Source organism: Callorhinchus milii, unplaced genomic scaffold (genome assembly GCF_018977255.1).
Source record: "Callorhinchus milii isolate IMCB2004 unplaced genomic scaffold, IMCB_Cmil_1.0 Scaffold9, whole genome shotgun sequence".
Taxonomy (NCBI): domain Eukaryota; kingdom Metazoa; phylum Chordata; class Chondrichthyes; order Chimaeriformes; family Callorhinchidae; genus Callorhinchus; species Callorhinchus milii.
Window position 1 is genome coordinate 10,080,860 of NW_024704750.1, and position 25,100 is coordinate 10,105,959.

General features: G+C 38.2%; 1 protein-coding gene across 1 annotated transcript in view; it reads left to right on the forward strand.

The window, feature by feature from the left end:
• The window catches only part of fmn1 (formin 1), a 130,487-nt gene that overhangs the window by 88,963 nt on the left and 16,424 nt on the right, over nucleotides 1-25,100 (forward strand). The window contains exons 15-16 of the mRNA XM_007888381.2: nucleotides 5,551-5,602; nucleotides 19,134-19,283. Coding sequence (XP_007886572.2) covers nucleotides 5,551-5,602; nucleotides 19,134-19,283 — 202 coding nt within the window. The remainder of the gene's footprint in view (nucleotides 1-5,550; nucleotides 5,603-19,133; nucleotides 19,284-25,100) is intronic.

Here is a 25,100-nt window from a genome sequence, read left to right on the forward strand (position 1 = left end):
TACGATCGGTGGCTGAGCTTTCAGCCTCTCTGCCCCCACACTCTGGAACTCCATCCCCCAATCCCTTTACCTCGCTTCCTCCCTTGCCTCCTTCAAGGCCAGTCTCAAGACCCTCCTCTTCGATCGTGCCTTCAGTCGCCCTCCCACCTCTCTACCTTCCCTCACCCCTACCCCATCCCTCCCTCATGCTCGGGTCCTGACCCCTGACTGTCCAGCACCTTGGGATGTCCTCCCGACATGAAAGGCGCTCTATAAATGTAATTTTGTTATTGTTGTTAATGTATTCTCCTGAGGAAAGTTCTGCATAAGTTCACTGTAATCAGTACTGTAATCAAATGCATTTTCACAATTCAAATCCCTCCTCCCAGCAACACTCTTGACAGTTCAGTATTGAGATATGGGGAAAGTGATTTGGGATGTCTTAATTAATTGTGAGGCAACAGGTGAAAATATTCTTCTAAACATAAAATAAGTCACAACAATTTTATTCATGATACCCTGTGGTGCTGTGCTTTTGCACCTGTTCTCTTTTACACCTGTTTTAAATAAATATTTGGCCGTACTTCTCGTCGAGCTTGTGTATCTGATTCCTAGCTCAGTGGGCAAAAGTGAAATATGTGGCTGTTTCACAAGGTCTCAGAGACTCACTGCTGTCTGCGCTGTGGACCTCCATCATGCCAGGAGCTACCTGGTGTAACGATGGCACATAAACCAAAGCACATATTTCAACTCCACCCAATTGGGGAAAACATAAATATCATCAACAATGCCCCAGTGCTTTGGTAGGTAGTTCCAGGTCATGAAGTTGTTTTATAGTTTTTCTTTTATTTCAAGAGTTGGAATCCAGAGCTCATAACGCAAGTTGAAAAGAACTGACTAGAGGTTGACAGAATAAAGCAAAAGGCAAGTCAGTGCCCAGCTTTCATGTAGCGGAGACATTCAAATTAGCGAAACCACTTAATGCTGTACAAGCAGTCTGGCGCTTGTACATTTGGTAAATCCTGAGCCCTCATTAAACATCAGGTAACTAAAGCTGCAACTGGTATTTCTTCGACCTATATGCATAGCACAGCTGCCCTGTGGAGTCTACAGCTTGAAATGGCACAGTATAATGGGGTCTAACTAAAGGATGTGTTTAGTCCCCAATTTCCTTTCCATACCTCGGCTGAAAATTGTAATTCATGCTTAACTATGGCTCCACAGGCATCAGCACTCCTCGTTTCTCGGTGTGTAAGCCTGGATAATGTCAGCGGACTATTGGACTGCGAGTATGTTTGCCACCCAGCCAGCTTCTCACCAGCACAGGGGCTAACAACTGCAAAGAGAGTCAAAAGGTGTAGGGTGCGGTTGGGGGGTGGGAGGGGGGGGAAATGATCGAAATAGGCAAATAAAAAAGGGACTCGGCAGTCTGACTGAGGGGAGGCAGCAACGATGGTCAAAGGAAGGTGACCTTGTCCTGCCCTGGCTCTGCTTATATCCGTCGGCACCATTCCCACTCTTTCCTGTCTCCGAGGCTTGGTTTTTTTCATTTCAGAAAGTAGTAGATCTAGTAGTGGGAGAATTGTTGCAGTTGAACCCAATCCTGTCCACACGAGCGCAGGTCCAGCAAGGGTCAGTGGGCAGTAATCAAGGCTGGGACACAGAGGTCAACTGTAGGTCTTTCACCTCTGCCCTGGCTCATATTAACTAACTCAGCACAGGCAAAGGACCAGGCTTAGAATTGTCTTCATCCGTGCAACTCAGGATCTCACCTTGTGCTGTATTTATCTACTGAGCCTTGAGGAGCCATGATTAGGAATTTATGTTAGTGAGGCTCATTTTACTTGTAACTTGACAAGAGAAAAATATGGCTGCTGAACAGTAAACCGTAATGAATTATAAAATGCTTTCAAATCACTAACATTGGCATGTAGGCAATTCTCCGAACACATCTATTGCGTCTTGTTTCACATCATGGCACTGGTGATTCTGGATTTCTCCCACTCTATATGATCTTGCTTATTCCATGTTCAGCTGTGGAAAGTGTGTTAGATGATGTTTTTGAATGACCCCCTGCCTAAACAATTTAGATCTGGAGACAATTTGCAGTGGGAGTTAGGGGCTTTTGTGGAGCCCCAGAAGGAAATGGGGAGGGAGTCGAGGCTGAGCGAGAGACAGGGAGAGAGTGGAGGGTATGAGAGAGATGGGGAGGGAGTGGAGGGTGTGCGAGAGATGGGGAGAGAGTGGACGGTGCGCGAGAGATGGGGAGAGAGTGGACGGTGCGCGAGAGATGGGGAGAGAGTGGAGCCTGAGCAGAAACTGGAGATTAAAGACGATTTCGGTTGGGAGGCAGATACAGGTAATTAGCATAACCATTGCAGCCACTTTACAATACAATGCCAAATTTTGAATCTTGCTGCTCAGTCCAGTTTTTGCAGCACTTTAGCAAATCAACTTAAAACTGCAGTATAAACAAAGCACAAGTGACTGTAAATACATTCTGCAAATACTGTGTTAGCCTAAGTAGATTGCTGGAATGCTCATCTCTCTTGAATCTTGGAAAAACAGAGCAGGTGGTGAAAGGAACTTTTGTTGCGAACCGTAGCATAAAGTTCATAGGATATTGAAGGTTTTAGCTGGTTAAACTCAAACAATATCCCAAAAGTACATTCTGGAGTCCCTGTGCCTTGGCTCTTGCCAACCTGTACCTAATGCTTTCCAGGATTAGGGAAGCAGGGTGTATGTCTCTGGGGAGAGAGTGAGCATTCCATTCCAAAATTCCTCCACATCGCGGAACTCTTAGTCTGGTTGAATACTCTTAAGCACAGAGTAAACAAAAAAACTTAGTTCACCGATCAATTGTATATTAGTGGAAAAGAGGTTTCTTTGCAATTCGTCTTACGAAGATTAATGTATTATAGGAAGCCAAATGACCTGCTTCTGTGCTGTAAACTTTGCAACATTTTATCGTAATTCTACGATGGTGAACCAGAGACTAAAAAAAATCCTTAGGTCTGCAGAAAACCAAGTCACATGGGATCCTCACTTCAAAGGCAGAGGAAACAGATGCATACACATGGTGTACTGCCAGGAATTAGACACACACCTGGGCCTGATCCTTTTGTCGAGGGAAAATACATGCATACTCATTCTTCATTACCAGGTAGCAGGCACTGTGCCCCTCACTCTCGAATTCATCATCCTCCCCAAACCATCAGCGATAAACACTCAAGCTCTTCTTTGGAGCACTGGGAATCAAATAAGGCAACTTGAAAACAATCTGCCACCAGAAAATATCCCACATGTTCACTTCTGGACCACAGCGATCAGACGCAGGCAACATTCTTCCCAAGACTCACCATCCTGACAGCATTGCTGGGGTCAGTGGCCTGAGATCAAATGGTACCACAATATGACCATCTACTTTTGGGTAGAGAGGGAAAGAGATTTTAGACTGCTGCCAATGTATTTTTTGACAATATTTTTTAAGCCAGAGTGCAACAAAACTTCAAATTGGACAAAATTTAAGTGGAAAGTATCTATTGCCCAATTTAGACCTCATATATCAGAATTCAAATTACAGTAGATTGCATCCTTACTGTCCATACAGTACAGGTATGTTCCACAAATGACTGGGATGAAGTCAAGCACAGTAGAAAGAATATTAAGTGTTGCCAAAAAAGATACACAGTATAAATGGGGAAAAATATAGCAATTTTTGTAAAATAGTAAAATATATGCATCTTTAGAACAAAACGTATTTTTGTCCCAGTTTTAGGTACTCTTTTGTTTTTAAAGTAGGAGAAACAGAAATCATACTATTGTTAAACAAACGGAGACCAGCTGTGACAAAAATCAAGAAAAACAGTGGTTCCTAGTTTCTCGAGTAATGATTGATTGAAACCGAATCCTTATTGATAGTGGTTCAAAATTGGTAGCAAAGATCAACAAACTTTTTTNAAGTCACTGCTTATCAAATGTAGATCAGTATCCTAAGTTCTGTGACCAATTGATTAGGAACATTTGAAGTTTTGCTAAAATGCATGGAAGTTCAGAGCAATAGATAATGAGACCTTAAACTGTATCATGTTAGAATCTGGTTGCTAAAAGGAAAGCATAAAGGGGGTAAAATCTATGAAGAAAGTAACAGGCTAAAATCCTTAAAAAGTCAATAATAGACACAAATATTGAGGTAAGATTAAAATTATTTATGGTTGTAAACAAGGTGGCTGATGACTGTAACAGCAAACACACCTCATACACCCTAAACACAATAATAAAGACACTACAGGTATCAGAGTACTCATCTATTATAGAGCTTAACATACTACAGCCTTAAATTTATCGTAGTCTTTAAGAAGTGTAAGACTTATGGAAAGTTTCTCAAATCAATCCTTAATTCAGAAGCTTGTTTACCATAGTTCTTATGAAGAACTGGCTTCAAAATTAACTCAGAATTTGTAAGAATCTTGCACAATTCTTACATTTTAAATGGGCTCCCAGTCAGCTGTGTGAAACGCTTTCAGATGTCCTCCAACATGAAACATGTTATATAATGTATGTAGTTGTAAAACAAAATAACAGTCTTTTAGACCAGATAGAATTTCAGGTCTTATATATGCAGACACAATGTTATGTTTCATTTGAAACAGTGATATGCCATGTACAAGTGACTGAAAATAAACTGAAATAATCTTTTTATGACTTGTTAAGAAACTCATTGAGGAAACTGAGAGGAGGTCTGTTCAATTTGTCTGCTACGCTGCTCCTGGAACAGGTCCTACTGTAGCGAAATAAGCCAATCTGCGTTTTGTCAACAGTGTATCTTTAGGAACTTAAATTGTTTATAACAACAAAACAAATGTTGTTTCATGAGCTGGGTGTCTGACACATGCGGGAGCTCATCACTGTGCTTTCGAATATTCAAACCAAACTGAGAATTCCATGCATCCCACCTGCACATGGAAACTCCAGAGATATTTGTTGGGATGGAATGTGCACTCTCTCCCTGGAGGGAAGCATCCTGTGTAACGCCATTACACACTGCAGTGTAGTACCCAAGCACCATGATCTGTTTGAAACAAGCGCAGGAGACAAAATCTTGACCCATCACCGGATGCACACTTGCCGTCTGCATTAATGAAGTACCAGATGCGCAGTTCAGTGTACTTTGTTGAAACAGCGCAGAAATCAAGGTACTTGTTTATTATATTTGTTAGTCGTATAAAGTTTGATTTATACAAGTTTGGCTTTAACTCTGGCTTCTTGTAAGTCATATTAAATGTTGTGGTCCTGACTGATATGACTTATGCAAGTTTTAATATAATTAGAAATGAAGTCCAACATAGGCAAACTTAGTGGCAGCTAATTTACTTGAGTAACAACCCCAAAAAGAAAAGTAAGATGAATAGTCAATCTAATCATAATTATTGAATGAATTTCAATGAGGGACAAATCTTACCAGGACAACTGGTAGAAAACACCATGCTTTTTTTCCAACAGTAAATATTAATTTATGACCATAATAATATTTATTTATTCATGACTATCTGCTTTTTTTGTGATCTACAGCAAAAAGTGAGCATATGGTAGCAGAAGCAGGACTCCGGGAGACACAGAAAAGGTAGAGTGTTCACATTTCTAACTGTTACACTCCTTGTATGAGCATGTCAGCAGTTTTCAGAGTATATTTTGCCTGATAAAATAAGGTGCTAGTTCCTTTTGAAATGCTAAGAGATTTTACAGGTATGTTTGATATTTTAGAAGTTTGATAATCATACATTTCTTATTATGAAATCTGTTAATGAATATTGCAAATTAAACCCTGATGTGTGTTTTTGGAGTCTGTTGGCTCACATCATCAATGTCATACTGCACATAGAAAGGGAAGTTAAGTACACATCAGGATACATTGAATTGATATTGTCACTTGCAGTCTTTTAACCAGTCACACCCTAGCTCCTAAAACTCACTGCATGCAGCGCTGGAGGTATCCTAACCTTTGGATGAGATGATAAACCGAGGTCCCATCTGCCTGTTCAGGTGGACAATAAAGATCCCATGGCCCAATCCCCCAAATAAAATTGGTCATGATTGATTTTGGGGCAGTGTTGTGTGCAACTGGCTGCCACATTTCACCCACAAAATACAGTCAAGACACTTTACAATATATCCTGTGAAGCACTTTGGGACATCTCAACAATGTGATAAGATGCTATTTCAAATGGAAGGATTATTATGCAACAAGACTCATTTAGAGAACAAGTAATACAGACCACAAAGGGATAGTGGGTAGCCCCACATAGGAGTTGAGACCTCAGGTTGCTAATTTTAGGGACATCTACTGTCTACGCAGTCATTTCTAATGGGATTATTTCATTAATGAAGCACAAATGTGCAGCACACCAGCTTCCAGTTTTGCCACTCTGCTGTGATCTACTCTTGAAATGCTTGAGAAATGAAAATTTCTCAAGCATTCTGCAATGTATGTCATCAGCTGTACTGTGCACACACGGTGCTTATTAATAGAGTATTTACAAGCGGGTTGCAGTTTAATGCATGCATCAACTCACCAACAGGCGCCACAGAGTTTCATTGCTCTGTTGCTCCAGTGAGCTCCGAAATTAAGTACTGTTATTTTCATGTGCACATATTTAGAATCAAAGAATAGCAATTATGTAAGTCTAGCTAAGTTGGTAGCACTCTCGCCTCTGGGTCAGAAGGTTATGGGTATAAGGCTCACACCAGGATTTGAGTTTATAATCCAGGTCTGACGCTTCACTACTGTACTGAGCATGTTCTGTGCTGTTCAAGGTAAATGTCATTTGGATGAAATGTTAAACCAAAGATCTATTTGTCTGCTGGTTTGATCGGGTGGGTGTTAAAGATTTCATGGCACAATTTCAAGGAAAAGCAATGAATTCCTTTGATATCCTGGTCACTGCCTGCCACACTTCATGCCTCCTGTCCCGGTTGCAGAATTAAAACCCCCCCTACACTCAGCTTATGACAGCAACATAAGTAACTTTAAAATATACATGATTTTATTATACAAATATGTTTTTTTCAAAGTTTTATGGTTTGTACTTTGCAGCTCAAGCACATTCCTTTGCATTCAGATGATTCCCTCAGGCGCAAATGCTCAATGGGGTGTTTAAATTTTTTAGTAACATGTACAAATAATTTTTCTAATTATAGGATATTCTGTTTTTATCGATTAATAAGACATACTATTTTGCCAATAGCTTTCCTATTCTCCAAACTGAAAAAAACAATTAAACAAGTTGAAAAGAGTGCAAAATACAGCATTTAAGAAGTAAGAAGCATTTAAGAAGACTCATGGAGTCCTGTAGCTCAGTGGTTAGAGCACTCACTTTGCAAGCGAGAGACCTGAGTTCAATTCCAGGCAGGGCGAAAACTTGACCTAATAATAATCCCTCAAAAAAAAACAAAAAAAATAATAAATCGGTCATTTTCAATCCACGACTGTTTGTGGAACATTGCTATGTGATATTGGCTGCCGCGTTCGCCCACAAGTATGCAGTCAATTCACTTTACAGTGTGTTCTGTGAAGCGCTTTGGGACATCCTCCCGACGTGAAAAGTGCTATATCAAATGCAAGGATTATTATTTTTATTATTATTATTATTAAAAGAAAGATTTTAGGTGTAACCTGCTTTGTTTTTAACAAAAAAATTATATTTCCCACTTACTGATAAATTTATCAAACTTGATTGTTTTGAGGCCACAAACAGACTTATTTTCTTCTTTCTTCAGGGAGGACTGTATAAATAATTTCCATGGTTACTTATATTTCTTGAATTCTACCTCAAAAAGTGAATGGCTAGTTAGTCAATCTGTTCATTACGAAGAGAGTTTTCACAAGAAAATAGTAGGACAGCTTGGTTCAATATGTTCCTGAGTTAGGGATGGAGGTTACAAGATTTCAACACCTCTTCTTGGCATTGGAAATGTGCCAGGTGAAACTGCCAGCAAAATGCAAAGTTCATTAGATGTGGGGTGCAGGGTGGGGGGTTGGGGCTTGGACCATTAAATCAGGCTGAATTGCAGCCTCTGAATATTAAAGAGGCCAATGGACCTTTTGCCAAGTCTAGTTCAGAGATGGAGTGAATCATCAGAATGCATTAAAAGGAACGGTGAGGGCATTATTGGCATTCCCTGATAGTGGAACATCAGGCAAGGAATGCTTTGAACAGTCATCAAAGGAAGTTTACTGTCTTCCAAGGGGCATCAGAAGATTGTGTTGAAATAAGGGGCAGCTGCTGTCAAGAGATCCGAACATGTGTCTCAGCAGTGCTTTACTTAGGCCTCTGAGGCTGGGTATTGCTTCACAGCTTCCAGAATACACATGTTTCTTCTAAGAAGTTAATGAAGATCACAGTTGACTGTGTTCCTTCTCCAGGCTATCTAACCTTGACCGTGGGGTTTATTCAATTCAGTGCCTGGCTGGTGGTCTACTCCCAAGCTGTCCATTGTTTCAGATGGAATGATGAGATGTGCTTCAGAGCTGGGTGTTGCTGCTCTCTGAACAGAACATCTTTCACAATTTTGCAACAAAAATCCTGAAAATGTTAGAATTGAAAAGAGCAAAAACTCTTCGGTCGTGGTGAATCTCATTTTCAGATGCTGATCTATTTACTGTGCATTTGCCATCAGCCACGATTTTTTCCATCAAAAGACCTGTGTTGATGAAAAAATATTTTTCCATGTTTTCCAAGCATTAATCGAACATTTCTCAATCATCAGCTCTGCTGTTGTTAGTTCGTGGTTAAGGTGCTGTTTGTCTGATCTCGCTGTCTGATTGATAGCCACATGGATTTGGAGTCTGATAATTGGGATCCAGCCAAGTCTGTGAGCAGAACAAACTTTTGGCATGCATTGGATATGATGTGTTGAGACAATTCAATAACATAAAAATTCAATATTTTACATTATTATATTATTTATATCGGAATAATAAGGCTTTTTTGTGTAATGCTCCTGGTGACTAGTTGATTTCATCAAGAGCAAGAGATTATTGACCAACTATTGTGTTCTCATTGGTTAGAGTCTCTCTCTGCCTAATTCATAGGTCTTCAATCTTAGCATTGTCATCAGAGTGGGGTGTAAACTACACCGTTGCATAAAGGTATTAGGCTGACATAACATAGCCTAATGTACTTCTCACAGTTTATTTTTTTCCAGAGAGAAAATTAGAATAGTAGTATTTATAATATTTGGCAAATTGGCTCAAATTGTAAATGTAACTAATTCTCATATACTTCACATTTGATTGCAGGCTTACTAATGAACTGTGCTAGTTGTCTTGTTATTCGTTATTTTTATATCTACCATGAAGTAATAGAGTCCCATTAGCTTGTACAATCGAGTGCCTGACTCCCAACTATGTAGTTGTGAGTTTAATTTCCAGGAATAAATGTCACTTGGAGCAGCCCGACTTACTTGGTTGCATTTGGTCAGTTCTTCATTAAGTCTGCTAGATACAAATACAAAGTTACATTTGTATAGCGCCTTTCACGTTGGGAGGATGTCCCAAGGCTCTGGACGGCTGCTAGATAGGCTGCTCCTAGGACCATAGTATCCCATTTCAAGCACAGAACAAAAATATATCATCTTACAGAAGCCATTGAATTGTGCCTATTGTTTGTTTAATATCGATTGCTAATAACGGGTCATCCAAAGGACAGCACCTTCAACAATACAGCTTTCCCCCAGCACAGCACTGGAGTATCGGACAAGGCCGTGAGGCCAAATTCCCAACATAGGCCTTGAACCCACAAACTTTTGACTCAGAGGCGAGAGAGTTACAAACTAAGCCAGGCTTACACCCACATTGGAACACTTACGGTGCACAAAATATTTCTTACATAAACAAAAACCTATTTTACAGAACTTTTCATTATTTCTTTCCTGATTGTGCCAATTTTTATTTTTACCTACTGTCCCTCCTTGAAGGATTACCAGTAGCCATTACCCTACCATTACCAGTAGCCAGGATAGGAAGGTGTTTTACCGCAGGGTCTCTATCCAATACAAGGTGTGAAATATTTCCCTGACCCTCCCCGCTCACATCTACTTGTCATGTAGAGGATTGCCATGGGAACAACAATTAAAATTAATTTTTAATAGTTACTCATGTTGGACATTAGAAAAGTAAAGTGTTGCCTATTTTATAGTGCATTTTTTGCCCTTTACATGCAGCTACTTGCAAAAAATCAGTGTGACATCTAACCTAATTGTGTTTTACAACAGTATACCCTTTCTATAATATTGTGGTTTATGGGAACCATACAAATGCATGTAGTAGCAAAGAGGTTGTAATACAGCGGGTGATTTATAGGGTTTCTCAATTAATGAGGGAGCCATAAACAGCGAACGTGATATCAAAGGTTGTGGTATATCAGAGCGTGTTACTTAACTGTATTTTACACAGCTGGACAGTCAGTCTCAACCTTGACCAAATATTCTTTGATCCAGTTTGCTCCATGCACATACCTTCCGAATAGGTATCCAGATCTAAATGACCTTTTTCTGCTAACATGCACTTGCAATTTGTTATTTTTTCAGTGGCTCCTAAATATATCAGAATTTTATGGGTCATTACATTTTCCTCATTTATGATGTTCACCTCTGTATGACATGCAGGTGTACGTTAGTTATACAACAAAATGAACTTGGGGTTATTGAGAACATAAATTTCCATTGTGAGAATTTGAGTGTTATTAGTTTAAAGGCATTTTCGTAGCTTTCATGTCATACATGAAAAATGCTAGGTCACATCTTGAAACAGCAAAGCTCAAATTTATTTCATTGCTGGGCTTCGAAAAGATCAAAGATCCTTCTTGTGGTCTATTTTAAGGACAAATCAAGCTCCCAAGTAGTTCAGGTATCAGAAAAAAGCTCCAGACTGTGAACTGCTCATTAATAAAAGCTGCTGCATTGTAAAGTATTTAAAGCCAGAAGAAGAAAATTGCCATTTGCAAGATTCAATGGATTTCACAACAGGGAAAAAGCATAGTGACACAACTCAGGATTTGGAAGTTTATACAGTGTAGATTTAATAAAGGAAGAAAAATCTTAAAACTGCAACTGAAATTAAAGAGCGAAAAGAGACAAAGATCTAATGTATTTCCTGCAAACAGTGAGCATATAAACCACTGTTAGTCTGTATTACATCATTCAAATTTGTCTTCTTACATAACCTTTCTCATGAAAATATCAGCAAACATAATTATGACATGTTGTTTATTAATACAACGGTTTTATTTCAGTTAAGGGCGTACAAATTCCGTTTTTATTTTACATCCTGGTATTGATTAAAACATATGAAGTGAAAGTAGACTTTTACACTTGTAACAGAATTACTGAGGTCATTGGGAACTTACTAAATAGAGAGAAGTGCTGAAGAGAGTAAAGCTGAGTTCACAATGAGCTCATAAATGTGTTAAATGGAGCTTGAGGAGCAAAATAACCTGTAAAATAAAAATAAAACTGCAGTCCAGTAACTTTTGTTAGATCTGTGTTCAACTTGATTGGACTTGTTTAAGTTACTCTGTTCAAATTCTTTTGGAGCAAAATCTCTCAGGTATTCTGTCTCCTGAGCTCACTTTATCAGATCTGCATAGAAATTAGGAAGCTATTCAAGCCATCGAGCATGTTCCCCCAGTTAATTGGATCTATGTAGATCTTTGAATACCATTTCCCTGCCTATTCTGTGTTTGGGTATCACTTCAATTCATTTTCATCAAAGTTTACAAAATTACACAAGGAGGTTGTCTACACTTGGCAATATTTCAATTCATGGCTGTCTATCCTTCACTAAAGTAAATGCAAAGAAAATTTTAAACCGCAAGAAACTTTTTTTTCTAAAAGTTTCTTTAAATACATTTTCAAACTATTTAAAACTATTAAATGCAACAGAATATTTTGAACAAAATGACCCCACATCAAATCTAAACTGTTCTTCCCCCAAACAGATTTCTCCTTTATTCACGCAGGACCTGGGAAAGGCACAATTAGTGAAATCATAAAGCGCAGACCTATATCTTAAACATGAAGCATTTTTCTTTAAAAGATCTCTTTAGTTTATTAAGTGCTCTTGAAAAATTGTGGGGTTGTGTAAGCTTGAATCTCAGAAGCCAAGAATCAATCATTTGCAATTTTGATCAAATATCAATGTATTTTGTGATGTGCAGTCCGTGGCTCAAATCCACTTCACCACAAACATTCAGCTGGCTTCCTATAGCACTTCAAAATTTGAAAAAAAATCAATCTGACTGTTTCTACTGGCCCAGTTTGGTTGCTTTCTTCTCAACTGGTTTTAGTGGTTTGACTCATAATCCATAACATCTAAACTGTATTGTCTAAGAACAGTCACCTAGAGTTAGCTGGTTAAACTTTGCTGTGCATTTCCTGTTTTGTAAATGCATTTTCTCCAGTTGAACATATTACTGTACTTGTCCTTCTGATTATTCTCGGGAGGGGTGGGTGGGGGTTTGGGGGGGTGGTGGTGAACTGTTGTATCTGTAAGGCAACACTAGGAGGAGCAAGTCAAATCTTGTGAAAAAAATTGTGTTTATATCAGAAGGGTATTTTGGAATAGCCACTTATTCTTTGACTCTTATGTATTTGGGACTTCAAATGTATTCTCGTAATCCTTTGTAAGGAACAAAAAGATGCTTGGAAGCGTATAACTCCAGTACACTTCATTAAAATTCTTGTGTTGTTCTGCCAACATTTGGGCAAATTTATGCCACTGTTGGAACAAGTTCACAGCATTCAGGTTGTCTCAAATTTGGACATCCCTTTTTGATGTCACTCAGTGGTGTAACAGTTGCATGCAATTGTGACACATGACACAATGCCATAAATGCTTAGCAACCAAATTACAACAACCGTTTACTTACCATTTACTCTGATTTGCAAACCTATGTAGAGGTTTAATAACCTATATGATATGATTACACGGGATATTCGATGGGCTATCAGATCACAACAAACAAAAACCTTGTAAAATATTACATTTAACAAAGTAATTAATCCAATATGCTGTGAATATCAATCTGCTCTTGTCGAACTTCAAATTCACTCTGTTTTTGCAAAATGGTTTAGCTCCATCAGAGTTTCAACAATTAGGTTATGCACATGGGCTTTGAATACCAATAATTGAAATAGTTGGAGATAATTTGTAAGAGAACCATTGAAAATAGCCAAAAAAAGGTTCTAGAGGAAATATATTGTTGCTTAGCGTTATTGTGAATCCAATGGCCAGGATTGCTCCCCATCTATTGCACCTTTATGAATGTATGCAAGAATGTTAATGGGTGAAAGTTAGTTGGAGCCTTTAAACCAGACAGAGCAGAATGTTGTAGATTCTTAATCTTAGTCGGGGCAGCAGTAAAGCACGAGAATTGGCCTTACCATCTCTGGGTTAGCAAAGGGAAAATTAGACAGTACTCCTACTTTTAATCACTGTTGATAATAATCCTTCCTTTATTTATATCGTAGAGATATCTTAAAGTGCTTCACAGGATTTTGCTGTGAAGTGTAGTGACTTTGTAATTGAAGGCAAATGCAGCAGCCAATGTGTGCACAGCAATGTCCGACAAACAGCCATGAAGGGAATGAATGATTTTATCTATTGATAACAGTGAGGACAGAATTAGGCTTGGATGGGATGCTGTGCAGTTGAATTACATACAAAAACTCACTATCAAAGCTCACACATTTAAGAATAGTGGTTTGATAGCAGTTTATTCTTCAGGAGAGGAGGTGATGGTATTTGGATAAAAAAGAACCATATATTTTGAAACTGTAATTGATCTGTCAGAAGAAATACATGACAAGGATATGTTCCAGGGTATTTAATCACACCATAGTTTTACATGAGTGGTTGTGTTTGGTGCTGTTTTAGGGCACTGAGCTGAATATGTTGGCAGGTCTAGAAAGAAGTAAAATAACAACTTGAATAATGGGGCTTAGTTTTGCTCAACTGTACGTTGAGAATTTTCCCAATAATATTGTTTGAAATTTTTGTGTTACATTATAAGAATTGATATCATTCAGTCAACCGATACAAGCAGGATTAAGTGACTGATGAGCTGCAGAGCTCGAGTTTAGATATTTCAATGGGAGCCAAAAGCTTTGCCGTTTGATATATCAGGCCACCCAGTAAAGCCTTTCCTGTATATTGAGAGATGTTTGGTGCAGTTGTATTTTTCAGCTGCTAGGATATCTGGGTCTGAAAAGTTCCATCATTTGAATTGTTTAGAAAATAGATTGTCATTTAGATCCTGTCTGCAAATCCCCGAGTGCAGTTTATGCCCACAGTTAATTACATTGGCCAGAACAGAGATGTCATTTTTGTGCCCATGCTTTCAGAGCATAGAAACCACCCAGATATTTATTCCCATAATGATATTCATATCAAACTGTGGGCAGTGTCGCAGATAGTCACAGGTTGAGGAATGTTTTCTGTGATTTACCACACAATTTCAGATGTTATTGGGGTGGGCTTTAACTAGAGGTTTCCTGCGCCTTGGGATATCCTCCCGATGTGAAAGGTGCTGTACAATAGCAATTTTTGTTGTTGTTTTTATTATCCACTCCCCAAAAGGAAGGAAATAAAATTGGAAGCTGTATCTGAAGACAAGCACTGATCTCGTGTGGACAGTTACTAAGTAGTTTTGACACAGGTCTGGCAACAGAATAGTGGAAAATACTAAAATTCTGTTTAATTTGGAAGCTGATTTTCCTCAGTTCTTTAAACGTACGAGTTTCTGAATCAAATTGAATGTGGAATTTTCCACAATTTTGCAACTTCTTCCAATTTTAAGGCAAAGTGGTCTTACAGGCTAAAAATAGATGGAATTTCGCCCCCACCCACCGCCCCCAAGCTTTGTGTTGCCAGCATCATAAAATAAAATAAGATGCAAATAAATTTGAGTTGCAGAGTTACAGATTAATAATGATAAAATGAATATTTTATAATAATAAGAATGATAATCCTTGCATTTGATATAGCGCATTATCACGTCTTCGAGACGTCTCAAAGGACTTCACAGAATATACTGTAAGATGAATTGACTGTATATTTTGTTCTAGGTGCGCTCCAATAAACCTGTTTATGTTTTTCAATCATTTGAAAAGGAAAAAATTAATTTTCCTACTTGTGACAAGTTATTAGCCATGATGCTTATCACATTATTGCTAAGTGTGATCAAGTTAACCAGTCGATAACTAACAACAATTGATAACTAAAGACTGCCCATGGATTTGCCTCTGATTCTGTCACAATAGTTGGACCCAGACAATTGAACTTACTGGCCCACATATTCAAGCAAGTTCTCTGTCTTTCTGTTGAGTTAATCACGTGATCTGCTAACCAACACTCCAGTGTCACTTCTGGAGTGTTTGGAATGATTCCCCACATCAGATCCAACTAATGATGAAAGCTTGCAGAAGTGAGTCTATTCAAGATACTGCTCGATGCTGAGAGTGCCTTCCCTTCACACGTTCTACAGCTCCGTTATATAACACAGAAGCTTGAGTTTTTCACAGTGCTTGTCTTTTTTTTCATCACCCCTTGTTAACCAGTTGACCAAGGATGAAATACCTCTTCCTGTAGTGTTTCTCTTTCTGCTTTCATTAATCTCATAAGCATGTCAAGGGCAAAGCTGTTGCAGGCTCATTATGAGTTAGACTACAGAATGAGATCCTAGATTTATTCACGTGTTACTGTATCTGTGTTACTAAATCTCATAACACTTTGATGTAAGTAAATAACATGAAATCAGATCTGCTTGAATAATCACACAATCAATCACAGTTATTAGCAAAATAAAGATTATGCAAGTCTGATTTGATTCTTCTGAAACTTTTGAAATTCAGCTTACGTGTGGAAGAGTATAGTAGCTGAATGAACAGAAAGATTAGGAAGTCACTGCCATAACAAACGTCTTAAGGGTTGAATTCTACAAATAGATTGCGTGTATAGATTAAAAATTCTTATCAAATACTGGCCTTGCTTAAATGTTGAATGTAAAGTCAAATAAATTGCCATAAGTGATGTGAAAATGCATGGACTCCAAGCTATCAAAGAGAGCAATACAGGGTTAGTGTTCATTGTATTTGTAAGAATGGTATTTAGGCAGAGAACAGGGAAATTAGTGCCAGTCTGCATGTTGCAGTAATCCTGCCATGATTGAATGGCTGACCTCCATAAATCAATCTTTTGACTTTGGTCACATTAAGTCTTTGTATAGTTTGTTGAGAAGCAAACAATGCCAATTAACAATGTTTTAAATGATAGATTCTTGTTTTTTTAAAAAATAAAATTATGTGCATGACTGGAACTTGTAATTTTATTAATTAAGACTGTCAAATAGTTGCTGAACTGTAGGTCTTGAGGGGGAGTTCTTTGAAGTTGAGGATCAATCAAAAATGTACAGAAACTATTAGAATATCAAGTTTTCTAATAATTTGAATCATCTGCCCAAAAACTAATAATCCTTACATTTGATATAACGCCTTATCATGCAAGCGCTTTGCAAGATCTAGTGTAGTGTGTAATAACTGTGTATTTTGTTGGCAAAAGGTCCGGTCTTAGAGATGGAAATTGAAAGGCAATCTTAACTAAGAATTGTTACCAGTTCTCTGGGTGAACACTTTTACTTTGCTCTGAAATCCATCATCTGAGAGAAGACTAAGAGTAAGAAACCCTGATTAAACTAGACCCTGGCCACGGACAAATATCATCTGTGATCTGATCAAGAAATAATATTAACCGTGACATTAAACAATTCTGCCTCACACTGTTTAATGGTGGAACATTTGAAAGAGGAAAAGTAGCAGAGATAAACAGCACTTGGGAGACCAAATAAAGAGAAAAAAAGATGGGAAATTAGAGATATGATTAATGGTGCCTGAAAGTGAAAGAGTAAATGTTTGAAGTGCGATGCAGTGTGAATGTGCCTTTATGAATGAAGTTCCAGTTGCCTGATTTCAATATTTAAAAGGCATATTTTATTAATTTGAAATCAGATAATTGCAACTTTTTAAAAACAGGATTGCTTCTGATTTGTGAGCATAATTTTAGTGTTTAAAATAAATTGATCTTTTACAGATAATTTAGGGATTAACACTAATGCAATCCTAAAACATGAGTCTTCTGGTGAAGGGAGCCTTAAGTGGCAATTGTATGAAGATTTAAGTTTTAGATTCCTTTCATGTAGCTTTAAGTTATTAGCCTATTCATCACACCAATTACAAGGCACTTTCCCGTGCAGAAGCTAACCTGCAATAAAATAAATGTGCGTTATTTATTTTTACGTAAACTATTAAAAGCAATAAGGTCACAATAATTATTTAAAGAATCTTTAGTTGACTGCACAGGTGACAAATTAATAATCAAATCAATACACCTGAATTAACTAGTAGTGCTTATGTAGACAATTTTATTATAACAGATCCTTTGAAATACATTGTACTGCAGATTAAAACCTTTTTCATAATTATTTTGTATTTTTACTGCCGTATAAACCAACCCTGATGGTCTCCATTAAAGTGATGTAGATCTGTGTGTAAATGTTTCATGTGCTATTCTCTTGAGGGACAGTAAACTAATCATTGTTCAGCTGCCATCTAATGTGAGCTCCAGGGACCCAAACTCATCACAGCTAGTGAAAATTAAGCTGTTTAAAATGTTTACCCTATTCTCAAGTAACTTTGAAGATTCAAGAAAGTTGACTGTTTCACAGGGTTCGATGGAGCAGTGGTCTTGTATTACTTCTTTGTTCATTGAGAAATGTTTAAAATTCTGGTGAGCTGAAAACCTTGGAAAATTCCAAAGTAAAGTTAATGACGGTCTTCAAAGTGCTGGTATTTCAAGGAATCATTGTGCATTAGCTGAAGCCGTGCACGAGGCTACTTTAATTATTTAAATGAATGTCTGCCAGGCTGACAGGAGCCACAGAGAAATCTATGGCCGTGCAGCCCCACTTATTAAAAGAGGAAGGCAGGAAGCAGCAAAGTTGGGACAATAGCAGGACAAAAATATCTGTTAAAAACATCAGTTCAGACATAAAGATGAAAATAGTTATTTTATACTGAATTGACATGGCCAGGAGGGAAGACACTTTGCTTTATCCCCAGAGGTGGAGCGCTGTGGAGTGCTGGTGTAAACTTGTAGATCCACATCATGCCAGCAGCGCACAGTACCCATATGGTTCCAGTAGTGTGTCCTTTGCAAAATCGAGTCGTTTTTCAATGTTACTAAAGAGCAACACAGTTCTGCTGAAACGTACGATAGAGTCAAGCAAGCCCAATGTGACCCACAGTTAGACCAGGTGGATGAGAACCACACTGCTTCTGAAGTCTAATCGCTAGGCTGGTCTCCAGAGCGAGGCTCCACTATGGATTGTGCTGTCTCCATCTCCATTTGTAGGCACGTGCGATGCTGTCTGAATGCAGCATTAAATCCAATGAAATATTGCTGTTTTAACATCTTTCTCAAAATCCCCACCCAAAAAATAAAGTTGACCCATTAATTCACATTGCAGCTTTCAAACACGAGTCAGTATCTGACTCTTGTATGAGTATTTTGTTGAGATCAGCAATACAATATTATAATTCGACTAAATGGCACCTTAGTTGTCAAAGTAAAGCCTGAGTTTAAACAGATGCCAGCCATTTGAAGTACATGAATGAAAGTGTGTAATTCAGATTTTATACATGTGTATTTGTTTACATTGTCTACCTAGAGACCTTCATTTTGTAGACCTTGATTTCTTACTTTGAGTTACGAGGTTGGGACTAATGATGCATATTTATTTAAGAACATTGGTTTCCCACTATTTCACATTGGGGTCTCGGTTTTGATGTTTAACCCTACAAATGTTTGTGTATCCATTTGTACACAGTTATGTGCCATTTCCAGATATCTCCTCCTGGGAGGACTATAGGTGTTTCAGGGTTACATTATACTTGACAAGTGTTGCTGGAATGAATGTTGAAGCACAGGGAAGTTGCAGTAATTACAAAAGTATTGGCTACTGACTTGGGAACAAGCCCTCAGGGAAACTACAGCCACTAGCAGGTTTACGTGTTGACAGTTTTTTTTTCTCTTTTCCTCTTAGCTTTGAAGATGCAACAAGATTCTTTGGTGTGAAGCCAAAATCTGGAGATAAAGAGGTTACTCCAAACCATATTTTCATGTTATGGTATGAATTTTCTTCCGACTTCAAGAATATCTGGAAACGTGAAAGCAAAGCGATTTCTAAAGAAAGGTAAGAGGCCGATTAAGTCATTAATAGCAGATGCTTAGCAGTTTGGAAAGCACTTTGTTTTAAGCTAAATATACTGCACTGGCACATTACACAAGCTTTATTGTTTGTTTTTTTATTAACTTGGCATAAAGCAAAGTCTAATCCTCAAGGGTATGTTGAAAAAGTTGCCAAAGTCTGCTATACCCACAAGGAAGATAAACACACATAATCTGATAAATTACACTTTCCCAACTCTTTTCAATTACCTGCTAATAAAGTGGAATGAGAGCTGTGCTAATTTGTAACAGATTGCTTCACTAGTGCATTTTTATGTTGAACTAGCCTAAATGAGCTGATATTACTGTCGCAGACAGTACAGGCAAATAAAAGTGAATGCTTTTCCAGTTATTAAACTTCACTCGCATCAAAGAGAACCCCCCCAGACCTAGGCCACACTTAGCACAATGTCAGAACCCTATACTGAATTTACGGCACCACATCTGACCCCAGGTACCCTGCTGGGGACATCAAACTGCGTGACACTGCTTCTCGCAACAGTCTCCTGATTTTATTGGTTTGAGAAAGAATAACCTTATCCCATATATGCTTTTAGGTAGGGTTTCATGAAGGAAGTTTTTATGTGAGGGTTGCATTACGGCTAAAAGATTGGCATTTTCTCAGTTTTATAGCATAATCTTTTTTTTACAGTTATATTCTTTGCTAGAATTCAATATTTCAATTCTGTTTGGAAATGAATGGTGACTGCTGACAATATTATTCTTAAGATCCCACCCTTTGCACAAAGCTTTTTTTTAAAGTGCTTGCGTTGTTGATAGCGTGTGAGCTGTTTTATGAACTTTCTCTCTCTTACCAGGGATAAGGCATTGTTGCATTCTAATATTACAGTCACCCATGTGCTCTCTATATTTTCCACTGTTACAGTTTTAGTGTGTAACTATCGCATTATTTATGAACTGTGATGAATAAAACTGTTCTGCAGCAAACACATTGGAGGCATGTAATGAATTAATGCTCTTGATCAATGAATTCTATGGCTTTGTTTTTTTCGTAAACTCATGTTCTAGATGGTCGAGTAAGTGCAAACAAATATTATTTTCATACGATGTATGTTCTTGACTTATACATCTCAATTAGTGCCTTAAAATACTATACAAGGGAAACCAGATGGATTTAAAATGTTTAATGTCTCATGCCTTAGACACTCTTGGGAAAAGTAAAAAAAAAGTGGAGCTAGTATAAAACCGCACAATACTGTTAACTCATTAGGTTCGAAACTCATTTAACAGCTTACTTTTAAAGTTTACAGCATATTGTAATCCTAATATTAGAAACAAAATGTGAAACAAACGTTTCTTCCTAATGATGTTATGTAAATATAACGGTGAGATAGCATCCATGCCATTCGACTGCGACTTTGGGGTTAAAGCTAGAGTTTAATGAAAAGCAGAGGGATCCATTAGGATATATAACTGAAAATGGGAGTTCCTTGAAATGTTGTAAAACGGGACAGCGGAAAAACATCCACATCTAGAATGTCTTGTAAAGTCATGACCCTTAGCGACACTGTTTTCCTAAGTGTGAAACCGTTGATTTACCACCGAGTTTACTAGAAATAGGTCAGAATCAAATTAATTGGGTGTAATTCTGCCATCTCTGCTGATGTGGTTTCCTGGTACGTTCTAGTTCTGCTGTTACCAATGAGTGTGATAAACAAAGCATTATTGAACAGGAATTATTGACACTTACCCATTCTCCTACATTATCTTTAGAAATAAAAAAATAAAAAAAGGTTGCTAGCATGGTCAAAAGTGCGAGATTGCAAATAGTTTTGATGCAGTGTTCAGTAAAGATTGAGTTGAGGATGTAAATCTGATTCAATTCTTGTTTTTTTCATGGGGGTTGGGGGGGCTGATTCTTATATCAATGAAAGGAATCACTAGGAATGGCTGTCACCAACGTACAGTGTACAGTTTGGTCACGGCGACATAAGGGAACTATACAGCCCGAGGCAGTGCAGAGCAAAAGCATTACGGATAATCCCCATTGTTGGAGGGATGAGCTATAAAATACTTAATGGAATTCAGAAAATGAACACATGGAACAGTTACTTTCAGATAAAGCAAAACAGCAGGGTAAGAGGACACAGGTTCAGAGTTTTGAATGGCACTTTTAGGACAGACACCATGAAGTATTTATTCGCAAAGGATAACAAAAACGGCAACAACAACTTGCACTTATATAGCACCCTTTACGTAAAGTAGCATCTCAGAGTTAGAGTAGCATCTCAGAGTGCTTAACAGTGACGAAGCCTGACTCTGAGCCGGGCGAGGGGAGAGGTGGTCATAAACACGGTCAAACAGGAAAGGTTTCAGACGGGACTTGAAAGAGGGGAGAGGGGGCAAGGCGGAGGGATTGAGGAAGAGTGTTTCAGAGTTTTCGGGCATAGTGGCTGAAAGCACGACCTCCGATGGTGGGGTGGAGGGTGTGAGAGACGAGCAAGAGGCGCCAATCGAGCGGAGGTACTGGGTAGTGGAGTGGGGAGTGAGGAGGTCAGAGAGATAGGGAGGTGCCAGGGAGTGAATGGATTTGAACAGTGAACAGTGTGGGCACTGAGTGTTGACAGGATCAGGTTCAGTTGTGAACTCTCCATAGTCAAACAGCCTGACAACTCTTGCTGTCCTGGTTTACTTGAATAACCATTTGGGAGAGGTACTGGACATCTCCTGCTAGAAGTGGAACTGGTGCCATCCTTCTGTGTGAGTTGGTATCTTTTGGAGAGAAGAGATCAATGGAGAAAACTGGAAGGCAAATTGCATGAGAGAAACAAAGAAGTCAGAACATTAATCATCAATAGGATTAGATGTAGGGAGAGATGGAGTTTTCATTGAAAGCAATTCCTTTGCAGTAATCTTCTGTAATACATGTATCTTGATGACATCATCAGGTGGAGTTACAAATCCAGACAGAAGAGAGTTGTGGTTAATTTTGTGGTATTTCTTCACAGATTTCTTCATTAGCAAACAAAGGCAGATCTCTTTTGGAGAACTGAATGTACATCATTCATGGGAACCCTGCTCTGAAAATAGATTAAGGAACTTTAAGACTTTTGTACGATTTTGTTGATAAAAAGTAATTTTTTTAGTCTTTATATAGTTTATTACTTAGCATTTTAAAATACTTTGAAGTTAAATCTAGAGCTAACCTAGGAAAATCTGTGTGTTCTGATAAAGACATTGTTCTTCCAAACCCATCTGTGGGGTCACAGAGGTATTTGCAATCCACCCTAGTAAAAAACTAAAAGGTTTACTAACAAAGATGGCATTCAGGTTTGAATAATACAGAACTCCCAGGGACATAATGCAGAATATAATTTTAGTTGCTGTTGACTCAAGCCAAGCTAAATCATGCAATTAAACTACAAGAGAAACAAGCAGCAGTAATAGGTGAAACAAATGCTGTGTAATAAGGGTTGTCTTGAGGAGACTGTGATGAAAGGCAACCAGTCATTTCAGACATGAGAAAGTAGGCGTCTAGTGGCAGACCTTTCACTTGATTTTATAGAGTCTGAATGAAAAGCAGGCTGGCAAAGACCCTGATTACTGTCTCTCTGGGAAAGTATTCTTGATGTGAAGGGTGAATTGATTCATGCCTGTGCTTCTAATGGATTTTTACACAGTGGGAATGTGTTAACTGGGAAAAGAAACGGATTTGTACCGCAACAAAGTATTTGTGCAGCAGAAAACGTCCACTTGCAACTCAACAAAACAATTTTGCATTGTTTAATTTTCATACCTTATTTAGTTTTATTATAAATATGCAGGTAAAGACAATGAAGTGTTTCTATTTTCAATTTAATCTGCAAATTACTAAAATATTTTGGTGATTTGGTGGACTTTACAGAGTATCCTGTGAGATGTTCCAACAACGTGATTAAGGTCCTATTTGAAATACAAGGATTAATTACTTACCCTATTATTTTATTGAATGAGCACTGGCTCAGCTCCCTCTCCAATCACTCCAACCACACAGTTGTACAATAAGAATATGCTTTATTTTAATAGAGGCACAATCATCAGTAGAGAAGCGCTTGGCAAACTTTTGTCAGAATGCACAATGTGCTACTGAAACAGCACCACATGGTTTGCAGCACGTAATGTTCTTGAAGTGAAAATGAATCATAGCTGCTTCAACTTTTCTTTCCCGCTGTGAATGCACCGATTAATGTTTTGTGCAAACTAGTCTTTGGAAGTCCCTGTCCAGCAAAATTCCGCAACGTTCAGGCTCACGAAAGTCACAAAGCTTCTTAGCTCAACTTGGCAAATCTCTCACTTCTTTTCAAAATGAAGGTGGGCAACAGCTTACGTAACATGCTCATGTACTCACCGAGGATCACATCTGTCAGCATAGCATAAATAAAGCTCTGGGTGGCCGGTAACAGGCTAAAGATGACTGGTGATCATTTTGGATATTTTCCTATTCTGGTGGTATAACAGGCAGATCAGAATATATAAATTTTGACCCGAGAGGATGGAACGTCTGCCCAAGCAGTAACTGGAATTGGGTTACGATCTTGGTTCCAATCTGTCCCTCCCAAAGGACATTCGAATGTATGTCCAGGAAGACAGAGGTTTTTTTGCTCAAAAGAAAAAAGGAAAGCAGCAGTGTGGTTAGAAACAACTCCAACTAGATTTATTCTGTCAGGGTTAGTCTAAATGCACTTTTGTCAGAATGCAAGTTACCACCATCAGTGTTAATTTCAGAGGAGAATCATTTTACCTGGTGCTGTCCAGATCAGAATTTGATCATAAATCACTTCTGCTCAGCCTTGGCAATGGGAAATGTTTGCAAAATACATGAATCCAAGATGAATTGGTGGCGAAATATACTTTAAGGACCTGTTTAATTCATGGCCATATCCTAAGTATAGCCACTGGGGAAAATCATGGATTATTATAATTGTGTGTTATTTTTGGCAGAAACAAGAAGGCAATCTTCATTTGGTAGTTTTCTTGTACTAAAATATTTGCAGATCACCTTTGTCATTTACTTTTCCTGAAAACATTTCATTGCATACTGCACATTAATTTATTTACAGGATAATAATAATAATAATAATAATCCTTGCATTTGATATAGCGCTTTTCACGTCGGGACACACTGTAAAGTGAATTGACTGTATATTTGTGGGCGAACGCGGCAGCCAATTGCGCACAGCAATGTCCCACAAACAGTCGTAAATTGAAAATGACCAATTTATTATTGTTTTTGGTTTTGGAGGGATTATTATTAGGCTCTGTGTGGAGTAAGGAAACTTGCCCAAGGTTTCGCCCTCTGCCTGGAATTGAGCTCAGGTCTCTCGCATGCAAAGCAAGTGCTCTAACACTGAGCTACAGGACTCCAAATATAATTAATGTATATAATATTTTCTCTTGACCATCATATCAACTAATTTCCATCTTGCAATGGATAATTCTGTAAAAAAAATTACATAACGCTATGGTACAGGATATTTTAGAACCTTTCTTATAACACATTCTAAAAATATGTTCGCACAAGTGAAAACACGTGTCTCAAAGTCTTTCACGAACCATTACTGTGAAGCTTAGTAACTGTTTTTGCAGATAAACCCGGCAGTCATTTGCAATGGCAAAGTCCCACAAACTGCCATGAGGTGAATAACCCATTAATCTGGAGTATTGTTGGCAAGGCCACTGGCAGAAATTCCCTTATCCTTTCCAATAGTGGCATGGGATCTTTAATATTCACCTAAAAACATGCACATGGGACTTCAGTTTAATGTCTCATCCAAAAGATGAT